The sequence below is a fragment of the Natrix helvetica genome (assembly GCF_964273705.1).
Source record: "Natrix helvetica genome assembly, chromosome: 2".
Taxonomy (NCBI): domain Eukaryota; kingdom Metazoa; phylum Chordata; class Lepidosauria; order Squamata; family Natricidae; genus Natrix; species Natrix helvetica.
The window spans coordinates 190,331,931-190,357,223 of record NC_138552.1 but is presented as its reverse complement, the minus strand read 5'-3'; the positions used below and the strand labels follow the sequence as shown (position 1 = coordinate 190,357,223).

The following is a 25,293-nucleotide window of genomic DNA, read 5'->3' as shown; positions in this document are numbered from 1 at the left end:
TTAAGAAAGAAAAGGAAACGGGACACCTGCAGGCTCCCCTCCCCATTTCTTCCTCTCAGGAAAAATAGGAGAATATTCTCTGCATAAAAATAGCAAAGGCGGGTGGAAGGAGGAAGGAGGAGAAACACTGCAGAGGCCACCCCCAAAAAAGGGGTATGAACGGAGGTGAAAAACTGAAGGTGCTGCTCTGTGTATGTGGGGGGGGGGAGAGATCAAGGCGACTCGGCACTTATGGGCCCCTCTCAGCAGGGACCTGGATCTGACTTTGCAACCCATTCAACGGCAAAAGTGGAAGAGATCCACCCTGGATTAAGAATTTTAATTGAAGCCCTCAAAAACCTGCACAGGATGGGGGTGGGGGTGGAGGAGAAATGGAGGCCGCCTGTGCTGCGCCATCCCAACTGGGCCCTTCTGGGCTAGGGGCTCATAGGGGCTTCTCGAGGGCAGAGGGGTCTTTGCTGTGGAACAATGGGTGGTGGTGATGGAAGGGGAGAGGGTCCAGCAGGCCAGGCCGACCTCTTGCTCTGCTCTGTGGGGTTAGCTGAGCTGTGGATGTTGAGGATCAGCCTCTGGCAGTAATCCTTGAAGTTGATGGGCTTCACCTCTGTGGCCGTGGCCTTCAGGCGGGGATCATCATTAAATGTCTCCAGCTTGACTCGGATCCAGAATTCATGGGAGGTAAAGCAGGTGCAATGAGTGGGGCATGGGTGCTTTCCTGATTTACTACAATTTATTTGCCAATTCTCAAGGTTTTTTTTTTTCCCCCAGGCATCTTTGGAGCAGGATCTGGCAGTCTTTCAAAACTCTGCTCAGCCACAAGTATAATGAGGGAATAAAGTTCAGGGGTGTTGAAAGACTGAGGCTCCCGCACTTTTCTCTTTCAAAACCCCTCACCTAAGGAAGTACAGGACTACAGCATCAGCTGTCCATCATGCTCTGCTATTCCTGCGTACAGAAGTTTAAAAAATGCATAGTGATGAAGGAAAGGGGAGAGCTGTCCCTGCACCAGTCTGAAGCAGATGCTGATTTCCCTTAGAACATAGAATATGCTTTCATAGGGGTGAAAGGGACCTTAAAGGAAGTTTAATCCAATTCCCTGCACAAGGCAAGAGACCTTATACAATCCTGATCAAATGGTCATTCAGTTTATTTTTAAATATTTCCAATGAGGGAACACCTACAACTCCAGGAGGCAAGCTATTCCACTACTATTAATTGTTCTAAGAATTAATCAGTGGAGGAATACTTCTCCTTATTTCAGAGGAAAATTTCTCCTTATTTCTAAGTTGGACCTCTCTTTAGCAAACCTTCCACCCATTACTTCTTGTCCTATTCTCTGGAGATAAGTCAGTCCCCTCTTCTCTGTAACAGCCTCTCAAGTATTGAAAAACATGTATCATTTCCCTCCTAATCTTTCTCTTCGACAGGCTAGATGTGCCTAGCTCCGTAAACTGTTTCCCTTTATCCTGTCTGCACATGATAGAATCTCAGCATCTCTTTTGTAGTGTGGTGACCAATACTGTATGCACTATTCCAAATGCGGCCTGCCAAGTACAATATAAAGCAGTTTTTATCACTTCTCGTGATCTTGATGCTGTCCCTTCTTTCATCTTATACCAGTGATGGATAACCTTTTCGGGACCGAGTACGGAAAAGGGAGGGTGTGCGTGTGCCCGCTTGTCTGGGCCGTGACCCAGACGTGGAGCTGCACAGGGGGCATACATGCACAGGAAAATGAACTTCCAGTTTCTGGCTTGCACGTTGCCCAGCTAGTCTTGTGGTTACTGGCATAGATGTGTGCGTGACAATCAGCTGGCCAGCGTGCATGCTCACACGGAAAATGGAAGACCAGCTCTTCCAGTTTCTGGCACTGCCACACACCTGAAGGCCAGCTGATCATCACCTGCGCAGAAACACGAAAGAGGAACAGGCAATGCCATGCGCACCAGGCAACATGCATCCGCATGCCACTTCAGGCACATGTGACATAGGTTCACCATGATTATTCTTATACTATAACTTGGCCAATCATGTCAGATCCATTCACTGTCAGGGTTCCAAATGACATCCGAAATTAAATCAGAGTCCAAGGCAAAGTATTGCTCAAAGTTCCAATTTATTAAAAGAGTCATGTTGGCACATGTGGAGAAACACGAATCTGAGCTTCCTGGTTTTTCCCCACCCAGTTGAAAGTTCATGATCTTGCCCCCACACCCACAAGTCCATCACATGGTTCAATCTTCCACTGACATGCTGGCAGTTTCACCCATCCAGTTCCGGTCAGGTGCAGAGATGCAGAGACAAAGGATGACCTTGGATTCTAGAAAGGAATTTTATTTTGGCTACATAGCATTTTACTCCATACTATCCCTCATCCCATTTCCCCCCAATAGAAACAGCATAGTAGAATAATAGAAAGTGTGCCAGGCCAAAGATCCAAAAAGGAATATGGCTGCAGGCCTGACAGGTGGCCTCTCCTCAGAAGAGAAATGGTTCCTGAAAGAGATTAATGTAGGGGCCAGAATTAACCACCTCCCCCCCCAAGAGGACCCTTTGGCTTATCGAGAAACTTATCATGGAATTGTTTTACTAACTTATCTGCTTTTAGGTTCCAGATTTTCACCCAAGTAGCTTCAGACAAAGGGTACCCCTTCCAATGCACTAAATACTGTAAGCGACCCCTATACAGCCTGGAGTCTAAGATTTTTTTCACCTCATAATGTGTTTTCCCTTCTATCACTACAGGAGGAGGGAGAGGCTGGGTGGATGGTCTTATGCTGGACCCAATTACTGGCTTCAATAAGCTACAATGAAATACTGGGTAAATTTTCCCTAGAATTCTGGGTAGACTGAGTTGAACTGCAACTGAGTTAATTATCTTCACTATTGGGAATGGACCTAGAAATTTTGGGCCAAATTTCTTGCTAGTCATTCTTAATCTTATGCATTTGTTAAATATGAAAACTTTGTCCCCCACACAAAAGGGGGGGTTGGAGTGAGTGGTGTTTATCAGCTTGTTTCTTGTAGGCTTCTGCCGCTTCCACTAGAGCCTTCTTCGTATTTTCCATCCTTTCTTTAGTGTGTCCATCCATTCAGTCAGCGACATGGAGGAGGGAGGTTCTCTAGGCAGCTCAGGCATGGGAACAAATTCCATGCCACTGGTAATTTGGAAAAGAGTTAATCCAGTGCTGCTGTGACCATGTTGTTATATGCCACTTCGGCGAAGGATAGTCCAACCAGTTGTCTTGCTGATAGTCCACATAACACGGGATGTATTGTTCCACTATCGCATTGGCCCTCTCCGCTGCTCCGTTCATGCTTGGATGAAACACTGAGCTCAGTCCTTATGTGGACCCAATGGACCGCAGGAACTCTCTCCAGAACTTGGCGGTGAACTGGACTCCGTGGTCTGAAATGATCCTCCTGGGCACTCCGTGCAGGCGATAAATGTGTTTCACAAATATTTTTGGCAATTTCTTTGCGGATGGCAAATGACCTTGTTATTGTTGAGCCATGGGTCTGCTGGGAGCATCGATTTCATCGCTGTTGTCAGCTTATCCTGGTTTCAGGTGGTGACTTGGGTCGCCTTTTGGTGGGAGAAAGAAAGGATGGTGTGAATCACTTCTTCCTTCTTACTGTCGTATTGTGGTTGTTTTTGACAAGGCATCCGCCAACAAATTCTTCCCTGCAGGGATGTGTTTCAGTTTGAATTTGAATCTTTGGAAGTATTGGGCCCAGCGAACTTGTTTTGGGGACAGTCTTTGATGGGCTTTGAGAGCTTTGAGGTTTTTATGGTTACACTAGACCTCAAACGGCATATTCCCCCCTTCCAAGAAATGACTCCAAGTGAGCAAGGACCACCTGATCACATACTCTTCTTTCTCCCAACTGGCCCACCTCCTTTCAGTAGTGGTGAGTTTTTTGGAGATGTAAGTGCACGGCAGTAGCACTGCCGCTATTGCTACATCACTGGCTTCCATCTAGATTATGAATTGCCATTCTGGGTTGGGGTGTTGCAGTATGGGCTCTTGGGCAAAGAGCCATTTTAATTTCTAAAAGGCTTTTTGACAGTCCATTGTCCACTTTAGGGGTTGGTTTGCTTTTGGCTTTGTCAGGGAAGGCCCTGTTTTTAATAGTTCAGTCAATGGGAGGGCAATCTCCATGAAAGCCGGAATGAACTGCCTGTAGAAATTGGCAAATCCAAGAAAGCTCTGTAGTTGTCTGCAAGTACTTGGAGGTTACCAGTCTAACACAGCTTTCACTTTTCCTGGATCCATTTCTATCCCCTCGTTGGAGATGCAATAACCAAGGTACTGTAGTGAGGTTTTGTGGAACTCACACTTTGATAACTTTGCGTATAGCTTAGCGGCTAGAAGTTTTTTCAGGATTTGCCGTACCAGCTTCACATGTTCTTCCAGGGTTTCAGAGATGTTTAAGATGTCATTGAGATAATCGAGCATTCCGCCGTATAGGTGCTCATGTAGCCTCATTTATGTACTGCATGATGACTGCAGGTGCTCCTTGTAACCCAAATGACATGACTTTGAATTGAAAGGTGCTAATGGGGCAGTTAAAAGCGGTCTTCCATTCATCTCCCTCTCTGATTCGTATGTAGTAATACGCCTCTCTCAAGTTCAGCTTGGTGAACACGTTGCCTTTAGCCAAGTGGTTCAACATATCTTTCATGAGGGGGAGGGGATAGGTGTTCTTCACACATATGCCATTCAACCCCCGCATATCAATATAGAGACAAACAGTGCCATCTTTCTTTTCTCTGAAGAGCACTGGGGCCGCTACTTTAGACTTTACTGGTTCAATAAAGCCCGCCTCAAATTGATGTCGATGTACTTCCACATTCAACCATCTCCTTGGGAGTCATTTTTGGTTTTGGTAGGGTAGCCCCAGGTATCAATTCTATTGCGCAATCTGTGGGCCGATGAGGGGGAAGATGGTTGCAATCTTCCTCACTGAACACCCCCGCCAAGTCCCAGTAGTCTTTTGGTACTTGTTGGATCCCTGGGGTTTTGGTGTCTACTGCAGGTTCTGGGCTATTGGGTTCAATCGTTCCTGGGCCGCCCTTTGACTCCACCGGTGTTAGCGGGCCAAAGCTAATAATCAATTTCCTAATGCCATCCTCCCACTTTATTGTAGGCACCCACTTGTCTAGCCATTCAAGCCCCAAGATAATTGATTCCTGCATTCTTGGAGCTACAATGAATCTGAGGAATTCATAGTGGCGGCCTATTTGTAACTTTACCAATTTGGTAATTTGCGTGGCTGCCCCCTTTCCCCATTAGCATTCCATTTACCTGCTAAAACCAAATTGGATGGGCTAGAGGTCTTGTGCGTATGCCGAGTTGCTCAACAATCGACATGCTGATTAAGCATCGGGTGCAGCCGGTATCCACAATTGCCCCAACTTTCCCTTCCACCCCCGTTTCGGGCACTTGGAGTTTGGATTTGATGGTAAAGGGGCAGATTGGTCCACTCACCATTGGGTCGTCTTCAGTATTTTTCTCCTCCTCCTCCTCCGAGGTGGATGGGGCTTCTCCAATGGTCAGATTCTGTCTCCGTAGGTTGGGCATTATGCTTCTCAGGTTTTTGTACAGCTGACTCTTTTCTGGTGGCTTTTGGGGTTTTTTGTTTGTCGTGCTGGCAGGTGGTGGGAGCGCTTGTGAGACTGGGGCTGGAGCCAGGCATTCTGATGCTCTGTGGCCCAGCTGACCACATTGGCAGCATTTTATTGCCCCCCCAGTCAGGGAAGGGAGGGTGGAGGCTTCTCAGCTTGCTGCGTCTGCGTTCGGCAGCACAAAGGCCTTCACATGGTCCAATCTTCTACTGCCATGCTGGCAGTTTCACCCATCCAGTTCCAGTCAGATGCAGAAGTGTAGAGACAAAGGATGACCTTGGATTCTAGAAAGGAATTTTATTTTGGCTACATAGCATTTTTCTCCATACCACCACCACCACCACTCATTTTCCCACAATAGAAATGGCATAGTAGAATAATAGAAAGTGTGGCAGGCCAAAGATCCTAAAAGGAATATGGCTGCAGGCCTGACATTCACATCCATCCATTCAGGAATTCCCTGGGTGTTTTAAGAGACTTTACCCTCGGGCGAACCTGTTGGTCAATGAACCCGGAAGTAAGTTCCTGCCCTTGCCCTGTCACTCACTCGCTCGCCCCCGCCCGTCCAGAAGCCACTCCATTGCTCGCTCCCCCCTTTCCTCCTCTCAGCGATCTTTTGGAAAGGGAAAGAGCTGAGAGGGGGGGAAAGCCTCCCATTGAAAACAGCGCTGAGTGCAGTGGGGAATCCTCCCTTTCCTCCTCTCAGCGATCTTTTGGGAAGGGAAAGAGCTGAGAGGGGGGGGGAAATCCTCCCATTGAAAACAGTGCTGAGTCGGGTGGGGGACCCTCCCGTTCCTCCTCTCAGCCATCTTTTGGGAAGGGAAAGAGCTGAGGGGGGGGGGGAAGCCTCCCATTGAAAACAGCGCTGAGTGGGGTGGGGGATCCTCCCTTTCCTCCTCTCAGCGATCTTTTGGGAAGGGAAAGAGCTGAGAGGGGGGAAAATCCTCCCATTGAAAACAGCGCTGAGTGGGGTTGGGGACCCTTCCGTTCCTCCTCTCAGCCACCTTTTGGGAAGGGAAACAGCTGAGAGGGGGGAAAGCCTCCCATTGAAAACAGCGCTGAATGGGGTGGGGGATCCTCCCTTTCCTCCTCTCAGCGATCTTTTGGGAAGGGAAAGAGCTGAGAGGGGGGAAAAGCCTCCCATTGAAAACAGCGCTGACTGGGGTGGGGAATCCTCCCTTCTCCATGGCGCTGCTTGGAGAGTCCAAGGAAGGGTTAACACAGCCTATCTGCCCAAGGACTGAGTTGATTTTTTCCTCTGGTCATGCCTCCTTTGCCTCCCTAGGGTCAGTTTTAAAAACTCAGTCCGCCCGATAGGACGTGTTCAGGGGAGTTCCCGGTCTTTGGACAAATAGGCTGGGTTCCCCAGAAAAATTCTCTTAGTGTAGTATAAATTGCTACAAGGATTTTTTCCCTTTATTTCCCTTTTTTTCTAGTACTGATTCGGCTTTTTTCTTATTGTTTTTTCACAAAAATTGAGTGTGATAATATCGAGGCATTGGAGAAGCCCACCTGCTGCCCTTGCAGTGCAGGATTTACTGTAGCTGTGGCCACTGGTCTGGTGACTGCCAGCGAGTGCGGGGATGATCCTAGCTTCGGCGCGCCCCCGGCCGCTCGCTAAGGAGATTTTCGGCTGGATTTCTCCTTCGGCGGCTCCTTGCTGGCTCCAGAGGTTGCGGCGGCCATTTTGGAAGCGATGTGTTGGCGTGCTTTCCAACGGCCGATTTAGACATCTGGCTGCATTCTGGACGCATTTTAAAAGTGCGCGAAAGTCGCGGCGGCCATTTTCTCTGCTGATTTTAATAGCAAGCAGCAGGGAAAGCTCTTAGATTCTCCGCACCTCTCTGCCTCACAGCAGATCACCGCGGAGAGCTTGGAGTGTCCTGCTTGGGTCACCGGCAGTACCGGAGACTCTTTAGTGTCCCTTTGACTGAAGGAGCGGCTGTGGAGTGTCCTGGTGCCTTTTTCCAGCCTCCAGAGAGTTCCAAGATCTGCAGATGCTCAGGAGCCGGCTGGCCAGCGTCGACTGCCCTTCTCCAACAGTTTGAGCTGATCCACACCTGTGCAGCCATGGCAGACGAAGGTTTGGAGCAGAGGGACGAGCTGGTTGGGCCATCCGCCAAGGGCAGTAGGCCAGATCCCTTGGGCCAGGGGAGAAAGGGTGGTAAAGGGGCAGGGGGCAAACCCTCCCATAGTTCCTCAGGAAATAAGGGCCCCAAGCACCTAGGGGATAGGAGGCTTGAGGGCTCCAAAGAGCAGCCTGACAAGGCCCAGGCCCTTCATCTTCCTCAAACCTGTGAGGCTGAGCTGGGTCCTGTCTTAAGCAGACATGAGAGAGAGGACTCTCTCTCTAATCAGGGGGATCAGTCTCCTTCTATTAGTGGTAGGGATTCCAGGTCTGGTTCTCCTGCTGCATCACTGGGTTATCCTGATTCCCCCAGTTCCTCTGTAAGGGATGATTTGGGGCCTTTCTCTGGCTGTCCCCACATGGAGGGGCCCTTCGCTCCTACTCACTATGCAAGGGGTTCAGTCTCTTCTAGGCCCAGGCCTGTTGAGGACAAGGGCCCAGCTATTTCGGCAGAGATGAAGGAGATCATTACTCAGGCCATCTCTCAGTGGGTGGTTGAGGCCTTACACCACATGGAGAGTAAAAAGAGTAAGGCCTCGAGGCCTACCTCTTCACAAGCGGCGGGTAGGAGCCTGGTTCTCCAGGCACTTCTGTTACCACAGAGGTGTCCACGTGGGAAGATGAAACTGTGGATGAGTTTCAACTTTCGGAGGATGAGGATATGCCCCCCGACAAACCAGCTTTCACTGGTTTGTTCAAGCCTTCCTTGTTTAAGGCCATATTGCACAAGGCTAGGACCTCTACAGAGTTAGGTACTAAGCCTAAGGATAAGGCCTCTATTCCCATTCCTCAGGACCTTAAGGCGGGTCTATTTAGTGAGACCACCCCAGATCCGGAACTCATTCCAGTTCCTGACATGTTTATGGACGTGGTGCAGCGTCAGTGGGTGCAGCTGGGGACTCTGGCCAATCCCAGTGGCGCGGACAAAACTCTGTTCCCTCTGGAACAGAAGTTGGAAGATGTGTTAAAAATGCCTGAAGTGGATGCCCCAGTGGTTTCTCTGACCTCCTCTTCCTCCCTCCCAGCTGACCTGTTGGATGGTTTGAAGGCGGAGGACAAGAGGTCCGAGAAGGCCTGTCTTAAGACGCACCAGGCGGCTGCCCGGGCGATCAAGGCATCCACCTCCTCTTCTTTCTTCACGAGGGCTTCCTTGTTATGGCTACGCCAATTGAGATCCAAGCCTCCCTCTGAGGCATCTCGCTGGCGTCACGATCTGGACAAAATAATTACGGCCGTAGAATATTCTGCTGACGCTTCCCTAACTGCTGCAAATTTTGCATCCAGGGCGCTGGCCTCCAACGTGACCTCACGTCGCTTGCTATGGCTCCGGCACTGGCAGGCAGACATGAAGGCCAAATGGAAGCTGGCTTCAGCACCCTGAAGTTTCGCTTTGGGGATGCATTAGACAAGTTTGTAATAGAGACGAAGGACAAACGTAAGGTCCTTCCGTCTACCTTCAAAAAGAATGAGAGGAAGGGTTCTGGGTCCTTCAGGAAACAGTCCTTTCGAGCTCAGGACACCGCCCAGGCCTCCACCTCTTCCTATCCCTATCAGAGGTCCTACAGCCAGTCCAATGACAGGGCACAGGACAGGGGCAGCTTCAACCCCAGGGGTAGGCAGCATAACCAGGGGTCCTTTCGAAAGCCCTTTCGAGGGGGCTCCAACAACCGACAGTTCAGACGTGGCAAGTGACCACCAGAGGTCTGCTCCCATTGGCGGCCGCCTGCAACTTTATGCAGAACGGTGGGAGGAGATCACCACTGATTTGTGGATTTTAAACACTATCAGGAGGGGGCTGACTCTGGAATTTCTATCCTTCCTGCCCCATTCATTCATTGCCCTGTGGCCAAAAATCCCATAAAAAGATCCCTCATGCAAGCAGAGATTGAATATCTTCTGCTGATAAGGGCCATAGAGCCCGTTCCCCCAGAGCAGGAAGGGAGGGGATTTTACTCCATTCTATTCCTGGTCCCCAAGAGCTCAGGGGGGTGGAGGGCCATATTAGATCTGAAGCGCCTGAACCGGCATCTGGCCTACAAGCGCTTCAAGATGCAGTCCCTCCAGTCCATTCTCAGCTGCATTCGGCAAGACGACCTGCTCACCTCCATCGATCTCAAGGAGGCGTATCTACATGTGCCCATTCATCCGGCTCACAGGAGGTTCCTCTGACTGTACTACAACGGCAGACACTATCAATACAGGGCGCTGCCGTTCGGACTCTCTTTGGCTCCCAGAACGTTTACAAAGCTTCTTGCAGCTGTGGCAGCTCATCTGCACAAGCTTCCCATCCATTCGGAGTGCTACTTCGACGACATCATCATTCACTCGAGGAGCCAATCGAAAGCGGCAAAGGACGTAAGTGTCACCATCCGCACCTTGCACGACCACGGATTCTCTATGAACTTGGAGAAGAGCCACCTGGTCCCTGCCACTTGCATACAGCACCTGGGCACCATAATAGACTCGGCCTCGTGCCATGTTTTCCTGTCTCCAGACAGACTGCGCAATCTCAGGGACAGAATTCGGCAGTGTCGCAGAGCTACAGCCTTGCCAATCATCCAACTATCCCAGTTGCTGGGGATCATGATATCTTGCCACAATGTGGTTCCCTGGGCTCGCCTTCATGCCAGGGAATTGCAATGGTTCCTCCTGCCAATGCAGAGGGAGAAGGCGAGCAACTTGACCAGGAAGGTTTGTCTTCCACTGAAGGTGGCCCGTTCCCTGAGATGGTGGCAGTCACAGGCGGTGGAGAAGGGCTGTCTGTTCAAAGAGCCAGACAGGATTGTTGTGACTACAGATGCAAGCCTCTTCGGTTGGGGGGCACATTGCCAGGGTCAGTTGGCACAAGGCAGGTGGTCGTGCGTGGAAGCAGCCCGAAACATCAATTGGCTGGAGCTGAGAGCTGCCAGACTCGCTCTGAGACGGTTTTGGACCCAAATACGGGGCCACCACGTGCTTCTGCTTACAGACAATATCGCCACGAAAGCGCACGTGAACAGGCAGGGTGGCACCCACTCCAGGAGACTCATGGCAGAAGCAGAGGCCTTGCGTCGTTGGGGAGAGCTTCACTTAGCGTCGCTGAGGGCAGATCACATCTCCGGCACCAGCAACGTAAGTGCGGATTGGCTAAGTCGTCAGACACTCGACAGCTCGGAGTGGAGGCTGCATCCGGACCTGTTCGACCACATTGTGAGGCGGTTCGGCCTTCCACAAGTCGACCTGTTTGCGACGGCAAAGAACACTCACCTGCAGAGATTCTTCTCATGGTACCGGTCAAATCAGGCGGAGGGGACGGATGCCCTGAGGTCCCAGTGGCCTCCGGGGCTATTGTACGCGTTTCCGCCTCTACCTCTTATTCCGCAGGTGATCTCCAAGCTCCTGAGGGAGGGGGCGGAACTCATCCTGGTGGCTCCGTATTGGCCCAGGAGATCTTGGTTCGCAGATCTGACCGACCTCTCAGTGGACAGACCATGGAGGATTCCCCCAGAGAAGGTGGTTCTGACCCAGGGGGCAATCGCTCATCCAGAGCCCCAGTGGCTTCAACTAGCTGTTTGGCGCTTGAGGGGCAGCTCCTGAGGGATCTGCGTCTCTCGGACAAGGTCATTCAGACTATACAAGCTTCCAGACGACCGGCCACGACTTGCATATATGAAGTGACTTGGTCTGCATTTTCAGCTTGGTGCAAGCAGCGAAACATCGTTGGCATTGAGGCGTCTGTGCCTCAGTTACTGGACTTTCTTCAGGCCGGTTTGGACAAAGGTTTGGCTCCGGCAACTCTTCGGAGACAGGTCGCGGCCTTGCCTACCATTCTGGCGAGACACCACTCTCAGACCTTGAGCCCTCACCCCCAGGTCAAAGGTTTCCTAAAAGGGGCTTCTAATTTACGACCCCAGGTGGTGCATAGATACCCGACCTGGAACTTACCGTTCGTTTTGCAGGCCTTGACCTCTGCGCCCTTTGAACCCTTGAGAAAGGTCTCTCTTTGGCATCTGTCTCTAAAAACCGCTTTTCTGATAGCTATTACCTCAGCTAGATGGGTGTCAGAGATTGCTGCCTTCTCTGTCAGGGAAGAGCTTTGTATCATCCACCCGGACCGTGTCATTCTGTGTCTAGATCCAGCCTTCTAACCGAAGGTGAATTCTCCTTTCCACAGAGCTCAGGAGGTGATACTCCCAAACTTCTGTCCCAAACCTCAGCACCCCAGGGAACGCTGCTGGCATAAGCTAGACGTGCGGCATGCTGTTCGGATCTATTTGAAAAGGACTAAGGATCTCAGACATTCTGAGGCCTTCTTTGTGTCTTTTCAACCTGGGTCATTGGGGCGCAAGGTTTCTTCATCGACTATTGGACCCTGGCTAAGGGCCTGCATCAAGATGACTTATGAACACCAGGGCAAGACGGTTCCAGCCCGGGTGACGGCCCACTCCACGAGAAGCGTGGCCACAACTGCAGCATGGGCGACCCAGGCATCTATCCTGGACATTTGCAGAGCTGCTACGTGGGCTTCTCCCACGGCTTTTATTAGAAATTATAAAATAGATTCCTTTGCCTCTGCCGAAGCCTCCTTTGGGAGAAGAGTGTTGCAGCAAGTGATCGAGGCTCCGACCAGTAGTGACATTTCCCGCCCTGGGACAATATAGCTTGGGTATGTCCCTTCCTTGGACTCTCCAAGCAGCGCCATGGAGAATGACTGTTGTCTTACCTGAACGGTCGTTCTCGGGGCGCTGCGGGAGAGTCCAAGACCCACCCAGGGTTCAGAGGCGAATATGTGACTGTTCCGTGAACTTGCAGGCGAATTGAGCTAACTCGACGGTCAAGACTTCGTTTTTAAAACTGACCCTAGGGAGGCAAAGGAGGTGTGACCAGGGGAAAAAATCAACTCAGTCCTTGGGCAGATAGGCTGTGTTAACCCTTCCTTGGACTCTCCCGCAGCGCCCCGAGAATGATCGTTCAGGTAAGACAACGGTCATTTCCTCCTCTCAGCGATCTTTTGGGAAGGGAAAGAGCTGAGAGGGGGGGAAAACCTCCCAGTGAAAACAGTGCTGAGTGGGGTGGGGAATCCTCCCGTTCCTCCTCTCAGCCATCTTTTGGAAAGGGAAACAGCTGAGAGGGGAGAAAGCCTCCCATTGAAAACAGCGCTGAGTGGGGTGGGGGATCCTCCCTTTCCTCCTCTCAGCGATCTTTTGGGAAGGGAAAGAGCTGAGAGGGGGGGAAAGTCTCCCATTGAAAACAGCGCTGAGTGGGGTGGGGGATCCTCCCGTTCCTCCTCTCAGCGATCTTTTGGGACGGGAGGCTTCTCAAAATGGGATGCCCCCATCTCTTTGCACCCTTCAATCCGTCTCTCTCTCTCCCTCTGCCCTCCCCCAATGGCTCAGCGTGAAAAACTGGGGGGAACCGTGCAGAGGAAAAGGAGGAGGAAGGAAAGGGGGGAGAGAAACGGGGAGAGGAAGAGAGAGAGAGAAAGAGTGACACACAAAGGGGGGAAGTTGGGAGACGCTCCCTCGAAATACTGACGCCCTCTGCTTTTGGGGGGAAAGGAGAGGAGGGTCCTTGGCAGGGCCGGATTTAGATGAAAAGAGGCCCTAGGCTATTCCACTTATGGGGCCCTTTCACCTCCCATTTTTAAGTTTGTAAATTACATGAGAGATAATAAAATACATCATTACTGTGATATATATCAATATATTAAATGAAACATGTTGTAATTGGTACTAACCTTTGTAAAAAATGTGGCAATAAAAATAAAAGGCCCCTCTTGATCTTGAGGCCCTAGGCTGAAGCACAGTTAGCCTATATGAAAATCCGGCCCTGGTCCTTGGTGAACCTTTACCCCCTATTCCCCCTATCCCAGTTAAGCCAGCTGGGTTTGGGACCCAGCCTTTCTAACTTCATTTGGGATCTTCTAACATCCCACTCCCACCCGGTCACATGGCCAGCAAGCCACTCCCACCCGGTCACATTGCTGGCAAGACACTCCCACAAAGCAGGCCACACCCACAGAGTAGGTTCCAAAAATTTTTGAAACCCACCACTGCCCTTTACACTGACTTATTATATAAATGATCTTTCTGGGAGCTCTGATTATAAAGAAGGAAGTCTACTTGCTAGTTGCTGAAACTTTTCAAGGATTAAGTCTAATGCAAAACATTAGACTTAATGTTTCTTTCCGCAAATATGAGGTGACTGCTCGCTCCCCCATCAACTACACTATATAGGTAACCTTTTTCCATTCTTGATTCTGGGTATTTCGATTTAAATATGTTTGCTGATGTAATTAATTAATGTGATTTTAATGGAATTGATTAGTCTCAACAGCAATATCAAATAAAAATAAAATAAAGGTAAAAGGCTATGATTTAATTAATGGGCATTTGATGATATTGTCTTACTATGGGGTTTTAGATGCTGCTGCTTCATTCTTCACTTTCTTATCTTCTTTTGTGTACAATAATAATCTGTGTAATAGAAAATACAACAATGAACTGTGTAATAGAAAATACAATAATAATTTGTGTAAAAGAAAATACAATAATAAAATGCATAAGTGGTAAATAAAAAGAATCAATTTCGATAATCACATTACCTGTTGCTGGTTCTGTTTGATATTATGTCTTCTTAGTTGACTTCCTATAAACTTAGCAGTTCTGTTTACACTGTGTACATTAAAGCCCAGGAGGAAATAGGGCAGCCTGACATTCAGGTCCCCTTGACAGGCTGTTTTTTCAAATAGAGATGTTAATGTCAAAGCCTTAGAGGTGCATAGAATTAATAATCAAACAAAACACAAGCAATACCTTTGATGGCTGGGGCATCACCTATATCAGTGATGGCTAACCTTTTTTCCTCAGGTGCCAAAAGCACGTGCCACACCTATAATGCAATGCCACTCCCAAGCGCCCACTCCCTACACATCTGTGCTCACAAACATGCAAAGGGAGACTTCTCAAAGCAGCGCTGAGAGGAGGGAGGAAGCCTCCCTTTTTTCCTTCTCAGCGCTGTTTTACAAAGGGAGGTTTCTCAAAGCAGCACTAAGAGAGGAAAAACAGCCGGATACATCCTGTTTTTCATTGCTCTTATCACTAAAATTACAATGTGATTTACAACAATGATAAGTCTAAATAAATCAGTTTCTTCACCTGTTGGAAATAATGTCCTTCTGGATTCAGCTCCAAGTGGTGGGGGAAAGATTGGTTTATTTGGTTTGGTTTATTTGGATTTATATGCCGCCCTTCTCCAAAAGGACTCAGGGCGTAGAAAGACACTGGAGACATGGAGGCTGCTTGGAAAGATGGTTTAATGGTGGACAGGACTACATGGCTTGAGTTCCTGAACAGAAAAGGGGGTCACATGCTTCAATGTTGGGTGAAGAAGAAGAGAGAGAGAAGGATTGAAAGTTCCTGGGTTTTTTATACTCTCTGTTTGGTCCCACCTCTCTGTTTCCTGTTCCTGCATAAGAAAATATATTCTGATTGGTTGTCAGACTGCCATGCAAGGGCAACTCTCTAGGCTTTATTTTGAGTGCAAGTTTGATTTTCCAGATGCCATGTGGTGAGTGGGGTAAAGGGCGAATACTATCATAATGCCTTAATCCCATCACCCTGGAGCTGAAAGGGAGAACTCTTCATTATGTAGAATAGACTGGCTTGGGCATTTTAATGGCCCATTAAGAAAAGTGGGTGTTCTGTAGGGAGAACGAGGCAGACAGGGACTGAGGCAAGGCAGGTTGAAGCTAACACAACCTTTATTAACAGTGACTAACAGCTCATATGTAAGGCAAACTCGCACCGGCAAACAGGGAGCAAAAGACAGCTGACAGCTCTTTTATAGTCGAGCTGTCAGGCGTTCAACCAATCAGGTAGCAGGATTCTCCCGCCGGCAGGCTGCTGCGTTTTAGCCAATCAGGAGCCAGCAATGCGAGTCTATGGCAGGGCAGTTCAGTACACAACAGTGGGGGCTATTAAGAGTGAGTCTGATTCCTGCCTAAACAGATGTTTTTCCATTTCTGATCCAGGGAAATGTAATATTCTGCCTTTTCAATATTTCCTAGGATATTTCATTTTTCTAAGGGGGAGGGGGCGTGCTAACTTCCTACACACCAAAACCCCAACAACAGGCTTTGTTACATTCTGTTAGCAGAGGCCCTGAGTTGCACCACATGTTGGTGGTGTCTAAGTCTGTGATTTGCAAAATGTTAATAAACTATTTGGAATCCGAGGCTGCTATATTATTTTAAAATGCACACAGAAGTTTAAACTGTTGAAGTTCACAGTGGCCTGTAGCTGACACATCTAGAATTCAGTGTGTGTGTGCAGAATCACTTTAAGTAATCAGAACATGAATCCCGGCAAGGCTCATGTGCCTTGGCAAGCCTGTGCAGAATCATGACTGCAGAATCACAGCCAGCCTTATTTATCCATAAGAAGGCTGGAAGGGGTGGAGTGAAATTTTATGCAGGGGGAGGGGGAGATGAAGGAGGGAGTTCAGGGAGTTGTTTGTGCGTAAAACTGAAACAAAAACCTGCCAAGCAAGTTACGTCTTATCACTTATAGCACATTGTCGTGGCAGAAGTTGGGTTACAAAGGAAGCCAGCTAAGCAGTAAAAAGCTTTCCAAAAATCTCCATTCAGGTCTCTCCTCACTCCACGCCCGTTTAAAAAAAAAAAAAAACTCCTGCGCGATTCTTTCTCTCTGCTCTACAACCGCCCCGTCATTCATCAAGGTAAGTCACACATTTTGACAGGCTCTTTACCATGCATAGTAAATTCAGCAAATTAAGTTATTAAAAGGGAGGGAGATTGGAGGGCAGAGGCGGAGAGCACTAAATTGGGGGAGGAGGAAGGGAAAAAGATCAAGACTTTTCCCTCTAGCGTTTTTGCTTTGTTCATTGAAAAAAAAAATGTGGGTTTGTGGAGGGAGGGGCTAAAGCAAGAGAAAGGTTTTTCAAAAGGTCGTCTGGGAGCTTTTCACCCTCGATGCACGGAGCTTGCTTCCAAAAATTGAAAGTCTCCTTAGTGCCAGCTGGTCTGGACAGAGGCCTAGCACACAAGCTAGCTTCAAAGGATCAGGATAAGAGGTAGTATTCAGCCACTTCTGACAGGTTCTGGAGAACTGGTAGTGGAAATTTTGAGTAATTCGGAGAACCGGCAAATAGCTGGTCTCTCTCCCCCCCCTTGCCTCCCAGCCTCCCAGCTAATCTTTTGTTGCCCTGCACAGGAGAACAGAGCTGGAAAGCAGGTTAGTGGGGTGGGGAGGGAATGGGGATTTTGCAGTATCCTTCCCCTGCCACGCCTACAAAGCCACGACCACAAAGCCATGCCACACCCACAGAGTCATGCCCACCGAACTGGTAGTAAATGTTTTTTAATCCCACCACTGATCAGGATGTCTCATTTGCACCAAGCACATAGGCTTGTTTTCAAGCCTCTTTAGCATTGGAAGCTTGTGTCCTAATATTGCCTCCTGCTTGCTGTTTTGGCTTCGCAAAGCTTTTGCTGGTGTCTACCTTCTTTTTGGAGACTGCTGGGTGATGGGCCTCCTACACCTTCTGAAGGTTTGTGTGCTCCCTTTATCAACCTACATGGTTACCTAATGGCTGCACCTGAAAAAGCCAGATGTAGTTGAGTTAGATCAAGTGATGACTCAATTTACGATCACCATGGGTTATGACCGTAATTCCAGGTACAGTTGTGGCTGTAACTCAGGGGCTATCTGCATACACATTTATTCCTGGCCATTCTTTTCATACGTCTATGATTTTCTTACACTGGTCTGTGTGTCACTGTGAGCAGGATTTGTATAGTTTCAGGACTTTAGGGGAGGGCAAGAGTGTTGCTACGCTTTAGAGCAGTGATGGCTAACTTTTTTGTTCTTGCGTGCCAAAAGCAGGTGCATGCACACGCTACAGCACACCCATAGCACAATGCATGTGTGACGCATCCCACACACATATTGTCCCCCATCTATGCACGCCTGACCTCCCTGTGCTCCCCTTCCCCCCCCCCACGCATGCGCCCCACCCACACTCACCCATTTTTTGCCTCTAGGTTGGTGCAGGAGGCCTTCTGGGCCCAAAATGGAGTGTGGGGGTGGGGTAGGAGGGGCTTGGAAGGCCTCCTGCACCAACCTGGAAGCCAAAATGGGATGCGGGGGGGGGGGGGGCGCCTGAGGCCCTCCATGCCCCGTTTTGGTTTTGAAATCTCTTGCACCAACCTGGAAGCCAAAATGGGGTGTGGGGGTGCCGTGCGAGGCTCCAAAATGCAATGCGAGTGCGGGCATGTGCAGTGGAGCTGGGCTGGGGCAATGGAGGATCTGAGGGTCTGGCCTATTAACTTATTATCAAACTATTAGGTGGTTTTGCAAGTGAGCCATGTTAATATTGCAAATAGTCACTCTAATTGCTGAAATTAGTAGTCTAATTTAGCACTGGCTTTGATATCTGTCAGCAAAGAGCTAAGGAGGCTGACCACAAATGCTTCATTATGTAAGAAGTGTCAGTCTAGCTGGCAAGTTGTGGCTGAAGAATTGTGCAAGTGGGTCCCTTGCTAGAACAGGGAAAGATAACGTGGCATTTAGCTTAAGTGCTGTCAAGATTGTCCAGGCAAAGTCCAGAGGTAGAAAGTTCATCATTAACATGTTAAAAAACACATTAGAGGTTAAGAATTTAGCGAATTAAGTACCCCTTCTATGCTTATTATGGGATGTTGTAAGTCTTCAATAAATCAGGATCACGTGATAAAATATAAGGAAATTCAGATGTGTATTTATGGTTTTCTGTATAATAATAGTTTATTGCATATCTGCAGGCACACTTGGTTTGGACTTGGATCCCAAATGTGCATTTTTACTTCTCTGCAGAAATAAAGCCTTAGATACTAGTTTCCTCTACTCAGCATGATATTATCATCCAATTGTGCCAGGTAAAATGAACCCAATGATGGACTGGGCCACTTTCTAGGGGAAAAAAAAAGAATGGGCCAATAACTTTATATTTTATCAACAGATCTAATAATGGAGATAGTAGATAAGTTCCTATTTAACTACAAAGGATTTAATTTCGTACGAAACGATACCACACCTGAAACTATCGATTCACTAGAAAGTTTTGAAATCCAAGATGATGATGTATTTCTAATCACCTATCCTAAATCTGGTAAGTTCAAGGATATCTCCCGAGGAACACTTACGGTAATCTTTTATCCAATGCTGTTATTTAATTCAGTATGTTGGTTGCTGCAACTGTGCTATGCTATAATCAGGTGTTAATGTTTGGCATTTTATTAGACCCTGAAAATGTAGGTAAAATAAAGCTGCTAAATCTGCATAATCACCACTTTATTTTTCTTTGCAGAGCTAATTATCTCTCATACATGCATCAACTACTTTAGAAGAAACTGTTGCTTTTATGTTCTCTGAATCATTTACTATTTTTTCCTGATAAGAAAGGTTTCTCCATGTAACTCCAGCATTCCCCAAATAATAATGGCCCTGGGTGAATTAATTTAATTATTTCTTATTTACAGGCACAGTGTGGACTCAGAACATTCTGAGCTTGATTTTTCATGAAGGTCATCGAGATGGAACTGAAAATATTACCCTGATTGACAGAATACCATGGCTAGAATATAATATTCTCCAGGTAGATTTATCTCGTCTCCCATCACCTCGTGTCATTTGTTCCCATCTACCCTACTATTTGGTACCCAAAGGATTACGAAATAAAAGAGCAAAGGTAAGACCTATTATGCTACATTATACAAAGGAATGGGGAACTGTTGGTCTCCTACTTTCTTAGCTGTGTATCTGAATATTGTATTAGCAAATGGGCAAAGACAAAGAAACAGATGCCATTTTGATCCACAGTGTTTGGTGGATGATAACAAAATTTGAAGTGGGAGGAAAAAATACCTCAAACAAAACAGGTGTTAAAAATGGAATGTCATGTATATATAGAGATAGTTAAACCTTATACTTATTTTTCCCCTAATGACATTTCCAAGTGGATTGTAATGATCTCTAATACATCCCTAGTTGTAATGTTAACATATCCAGAAGATGCCACGTTGACGAATAGATATCCCCCACCTTTATTATTTTTACAAATAACTCATGGCAACAAACATATCCAAAACACTTCCTCCTCCTATTTTACCCACAACAGCAACCCTGTGAGGTGAGCTGTGCTGAGAGAGAATGACTGCTCCATGTTTGCCCATCCAGTTCTCATGGCTAAGGTGGGACTTGAACTCACAGGGTCTTGCTTTTTACCCTTGTGCCTTAAGCACTAAACCAAACTGGCTCTCATCTCTTCACCAAATCTCTTCAGAGACTGCTACTCTTAGTCACCTCCTTGATGAACGACTGTAACAGCTTTAATATGGAGCTGCTATTTACAATGGCCCTTGAAGATGATGAGATGCTTCAGCTGGTGCAAAATTAGCACCATGGGATTTTGTGTGTTCTCCAAGAACTGCATAGATTATACTTCCGCTTTGCAAACTGCATTGGCTACCAGTTTGCTTCCCGTTCCATTTCAAGGGGTAAAATATGACCTTTAAAGCCCTTCATAAGTTGGGAACAGGTTATTTGAAGGATCACCCCTCCCCTATCCACCCTATCAAGTCCAGCTGGAGAAGTATGGGGGTCCTGTCAACTAGGGAGTTTTGTTGGGTAGGTTCTAGGTAGAAAGTATTTTCTGCTATGGCCCCTGCCCTATGGAAGGAACATCATTCTCCCCAAGGTGAGGCTAGCCACAGTCCTGTTGGCCTTCTGGGAAGTTCTCAAAACATTGTTTTACCGATGAGCTTCAAGATCCCATGATAGAAGGGGGCCTATTACAGGACTGTATGAGAGTTAATTGAATGCTGGCGGTCCATCTTTTTTCTTGTTTTTGTTTCATTTTTTTGATGTAGATATTATTTTTCTGCTACAGATTATTTATGTGTTTAGAAATCCAAAGGATGTCTTGGCTTCTATGTATCATTTTCACAAAGTTTCAGTCACATTAGAAACTCCAAAAGACTTTGATACATTCTTGGAGAAGTTTTTGGCTGGCAAAGGTAAGAGGTTTTTGATTATGATGATGCTTGTCATTTGTTTGTCTTGGACAAGAAAGTATGAATATATTTCAATCCACTTCCCACGTGGAGCAAAGAATCCACCCTCTTCCCCGAAAATAAGATAAGAATCGTGATTTACTCATTTTATTTATTTATTTATTGAATTTATAGACCGCCCCCTCTCCCCAAAGGGACAGTCATTTGTATGAATCCTAGGCAAACATGAATGTATGGAGAAGAACACAGGAATCCTAGGACAACTCATGATGTAAAAGTGACAGGGAAAGGCAAGAGAAGGCAAGAAATACTGGGATTCATTTAATGTTGAGAAAAATGGAGATAGTTATTTGGGGGTGTGATTGCGTTGGGAATGGATGGACAGAATCTAAAATTAATAAAAATCAATATTCATTTTAAAACTTGAGAGTAATCCCATTTTTTTGAAAATGTAATATCAAATATTCTCTAAAGTTGTAATCCCATAAGGAGCATTTAAGGGTTGGTAACAGAGGAGAGGAATAAGTCTGATATTTGATATTTAGTCTAGTGATTAAGGCACTAGAATGGAAAGCGGGAGACTGTGAGTTCTAGTCCTGCTTTAGCCCTGAAAGCCATCTGGGTGACCCTGTGCCAATCCCTCTCTCTCAACCCAACTCAATTCACAGGGTTCTTGTGGGACAATAGGAGGAGGAAGGTTGAATATGTTCACCACCGTGTGTTATTTGTAAAAATAATAATGAGGAAATACAAATAAATAAAAATAAGTAAATTTGCAAAAGTAGAAAAAATAGTCCAGATTAGCAAAAGCAAACAAAACAAAATAGGGACTTCTTCAAAGAACTCCCCCATGCCCCTTAGCAAGTGAGAGTGTGCAACCATATTTGTTATGGCTCCCATTCCTTGTCTCTCCAGTACACACCCAGTGTTATTAGGTTGTCCCCTCAATCATGCTTTGATCTGAAGGCCTCCAGGCTATTTTTATCCCACCACTGTTCATAAGGATAAATGGAGGAAATTCAAGCATTAAGAATATATCCTTAAGACAATCTGTAAATTGGAACGCTGCAAATGAATTAAATCAGGTGACATTAACACTGCTGTCATGTTTATGCTCAATTCATTTCTCTCCTCTCAGTGGGCAATAGTTTGTGGCTAGACCATATAGAAGGCTGGTGCACTCATAAGGATGATTTCAATATTCTCTTCCTTTCTTACGAAGAAATGAAAAAGGTAAGTTTTATCCATGTCATGTAGTGCAATATGACTATTAAGCTTTATAAATTGGATGTTCAGAATAACTTATTGCAGAAGGACGTTACAGAGGTGATTACAGAACCACTTTTGGTTATTTCTGTGAAATCCTGGAGGACTGGTGAGGTTTTTGAAGAAAAGTAAGTGCCCCATTTTCAATAAGAAGGAGGAGGATTCAGAAAATTAGACTTTTGTCACCTTGACATTAGATTAATAAACAGTGTATTTATAAATACTTAGACATGGTAGAAATGACAGGAGTCAGCGTATATTTCTTGCAGACAGGTTAGGCAAAATTAAGTTGATCTTATTTTTTGATAGAGTTACTGACTTAGTAGATAAGGGGAATCCAGTAAGCAAAATGGGTTTCTAATTCAGCAAAAAATTGGCTCATTTAATATTCTCCTGTTTTGACTCAAAAGAAATTGATTCAACTCAACTGCATCCATCATTTTCAAGAGAGGCCACAGCATTTATTTAACCTGACTTGACAACCAGCCAGTGTCTAATAAAATTGCTAAGAATGTAAGAATCTGAATCTTAGAAAAATTGTGTCATATAGATATATTGAGAAAAATGTTACTCAATAGTTTGCTTCTTGAAAACCTTTAGCAGCAGTCCTAAGGAAGTTTTTCTGTATCTAATCCATTGATAATGCTTGCTAGTTGATGTACAGTATTCATTTTTTAAAAATCACTTAATTTCAATATGTTTTTCAGTGAGTAAATAAAGATTGGGGGAGTGAGAGACAGCACTGATATGCGAGATATGTGTAAGGAAGTGGTATTCTTTAGAATTGCCTCAATATGTTCACAAACCTTTCCATCTTTTCTCCATTATTGTGAATGAACTAATGTAAAGCTGTATCAAATTGCAGGATCTGAGAAGTTCAGTATTGAAAATATGCAACTTCCTAGGAAAAGAACTAAGTGAAAAGGAGGTGGATGATGTGGCAGATAAAGCTACATTTGATAACATGAAAATGGATTCTAGAGTAAACTACAAATTCATGCCTCCTGATAAGATAGATTTCAGCAAAGGGGACTTTCTTCGCAAAGGTAAATCAGTAGTAATTCATATTCCCGAGGCTATGCTTGTGGGACATGTCAGGCTTCATCTGAAACCAGGATTACTGCCTTCATGTGAAAGGCGGTTTTTAAGTTTTATAGACATGTCCCAATATGTTTGATTGCATGTATCCGAGACAGCCCTAAAACTTTCTTAGCTGTACCAATCTTAAAGTAGTGTTCTCTTTTTCATTCTGACAAATTTTTGGCATGGATATACTTTGACTGTTTCTATGACCAATCTGGTGCCTGGACAGACTAATGATCCTTAGGGAGTGGGATTGTTCTAGTTCACACTGACCATTTTTGGATGATGGAGACATAGCCTCTTCACTCTCTACCCTGGGCACTGTCCTCCAGTCTTAGAACTGCCTCCTTTAAGCCTAGATGGATATAGACAATGCTCAAAGGACCATCAATCATTTCCCTTAATCATGGGGCCAGGTCCAACAGGGTGAATTCAAGATCATTTGAACTTCACTGGCAGACCATTAGTTCCATGACTATTCTTCTATCAAGTCTTCACTCTATAACCCAGTTCTAGTTCAAATAATAAGGAACCAGCTTCCTCCCCAAAAACTATGCATACATATTTCTAAGAACTGTTTTAATGAACAAGGAGGTGGCTAAGCAGTCACCTGGTAATGGAGAAATGTGCAATGTTCCATGTTCAGGGGTAAAATTCAGCAGGTCCTGACAGGTTCTGGAGAAGGGTTAGCGGAATTTTTGAATATGCCAAGCCAGCCTCCCTCAGCAACCAAGAAAGAAACCCTTAACTCCATTTTGCAGAATTAAGAGTACTTTTACTGGTTATGAAAAGATAGCAGCTAAGCAAAGCAAGATCTGAGGCAAAAGTGTGCGAAATCATACATATCAATATATGACCAAACCCCCTCCCCCTAGTAACCCTCATTCCAGTGTCCAATCTGCAAATCCTTTAGGTGTCATGTGAGTTCCATCTTCAAGGAGCATCATCAGATTGGTATGCAGGACAGTTGGCCTTGATCGACACCAAGCACTAATCTCCAGCATGCGCAGTAGACAGTTACACCAAAACTCCCTTTTTACAATCTCTTCTGTACTTAAACTACCCCTCCCAAATACCAGCCCCCCCCCCTCCCTGTTTCAATGGCAGCCGAAAGCAAATCGCGAAACAGAGGCTGACAGAGTAGTCCGGAGAATCGGCAAATACCACCTGTGACTAGCCCCAGAGTGGGGTGGGAATGTAGATTTTGCAGTATCCATCCCCTGCCACGCCCACCAAGCCACGCCCACAGAACCGGTAGTAAAAAAAAATGAATTTCACCACTGCCCAAATTAATTATTTTTTGCAAACCATTTTGCTTCCTCCCCAAAAACTATAAATACAGATTTCTAAGAACTGTTTGATGGACCAGGAGGTGGCTAAGCAGTCATCTGGTAATGGAGAAATGGGCAATGTCCCAAGTTAATTATGTTTTGCAAACCATTAAACTGTTGACATTTTTTTAACCACTGCTTACCAGGCACTGTTGGAGACTGGAAGAACCTCATGACTGTTGCGCAGAGTGAAAGGTTTGACCGTGTCTTTAAGGAGAGGATGGAAAAGCTGCCCTTCAAGTTCTGCTGGGATATTCAAGAGGATCCATGAGCCTATTTCCAGCTCACTGGAGGAAAATAATGTGTGATACACATATCTTCAAATGGCTTGAATCAGAGATGACATTCCAAGAATGGTCTTTATCTAACCTTGTAATGTTTAATTTTCAGCTCTTTAAAGATCACAGAAGACAGAAATATTAATTTACTGTATGTGCTATCGTGAAGTATAATAGAACCTGCAGAAATCTCTTAATGTATGCCTCTCTGAAATTCTTATTTTCATATGTATTTTGATTCCAATGAAGCCAAATGCACTAGAATTTTGATATTTGATGTCCAGCAGATGTCCATTTGTGTCTAGAATTGCCTTAAAATAGGGCAAAACTCACTTAACAACTGTCTTGCTTAGCAACATAAATTTTTGGCTCATTTGTAGTCATAAGTTGAGAACTACGTGTATAAACTGCAGATACTTTCCATGTGGACAGGGTTGCCAAGTCTGAGCAGTTATCGAGCAGAAACTTCACTTTCCATTTCTCAGGAGCAAACATTCAGAAATCCCCAAAACAGCTTCCTGAACTTT

At 46.1% G+C, this 25,293-nt stretch overlaps 1 protein-coding gene across 1 annotated transcript; it reads left to right on the top strand.

Moving 5' to 3' along the window:
- Positions 1-16,232: 16,232 nt before the first annotated feature.
- Positions 16,233-24,963, top strand: LOC309388063 (amine sulfotransferase-like). The gene is made up of 7 exons (XM_081945036.1): positions 16,233-16,475; positions 18,756-18,905; positions 19,276-19,484; positions 20,685-20,811; positions 21,947-22,041; positions 22,940-23,120; positions 24,635-24,963. Exons 2-7 carry the CDS (start codon positions 18,764-18,766, stop codon positions 24,757-24,759), a joined length of 879 nt encoding a protein of 292 aa, XP_081801162.1. The 5' UTR covers positions 16,233-16,475; positions 18,756-18,763; the 3' UTR covers positions 24,760-24,963.
- Positions 24,964-25,293: the final 330 nt, after the last annotated feature.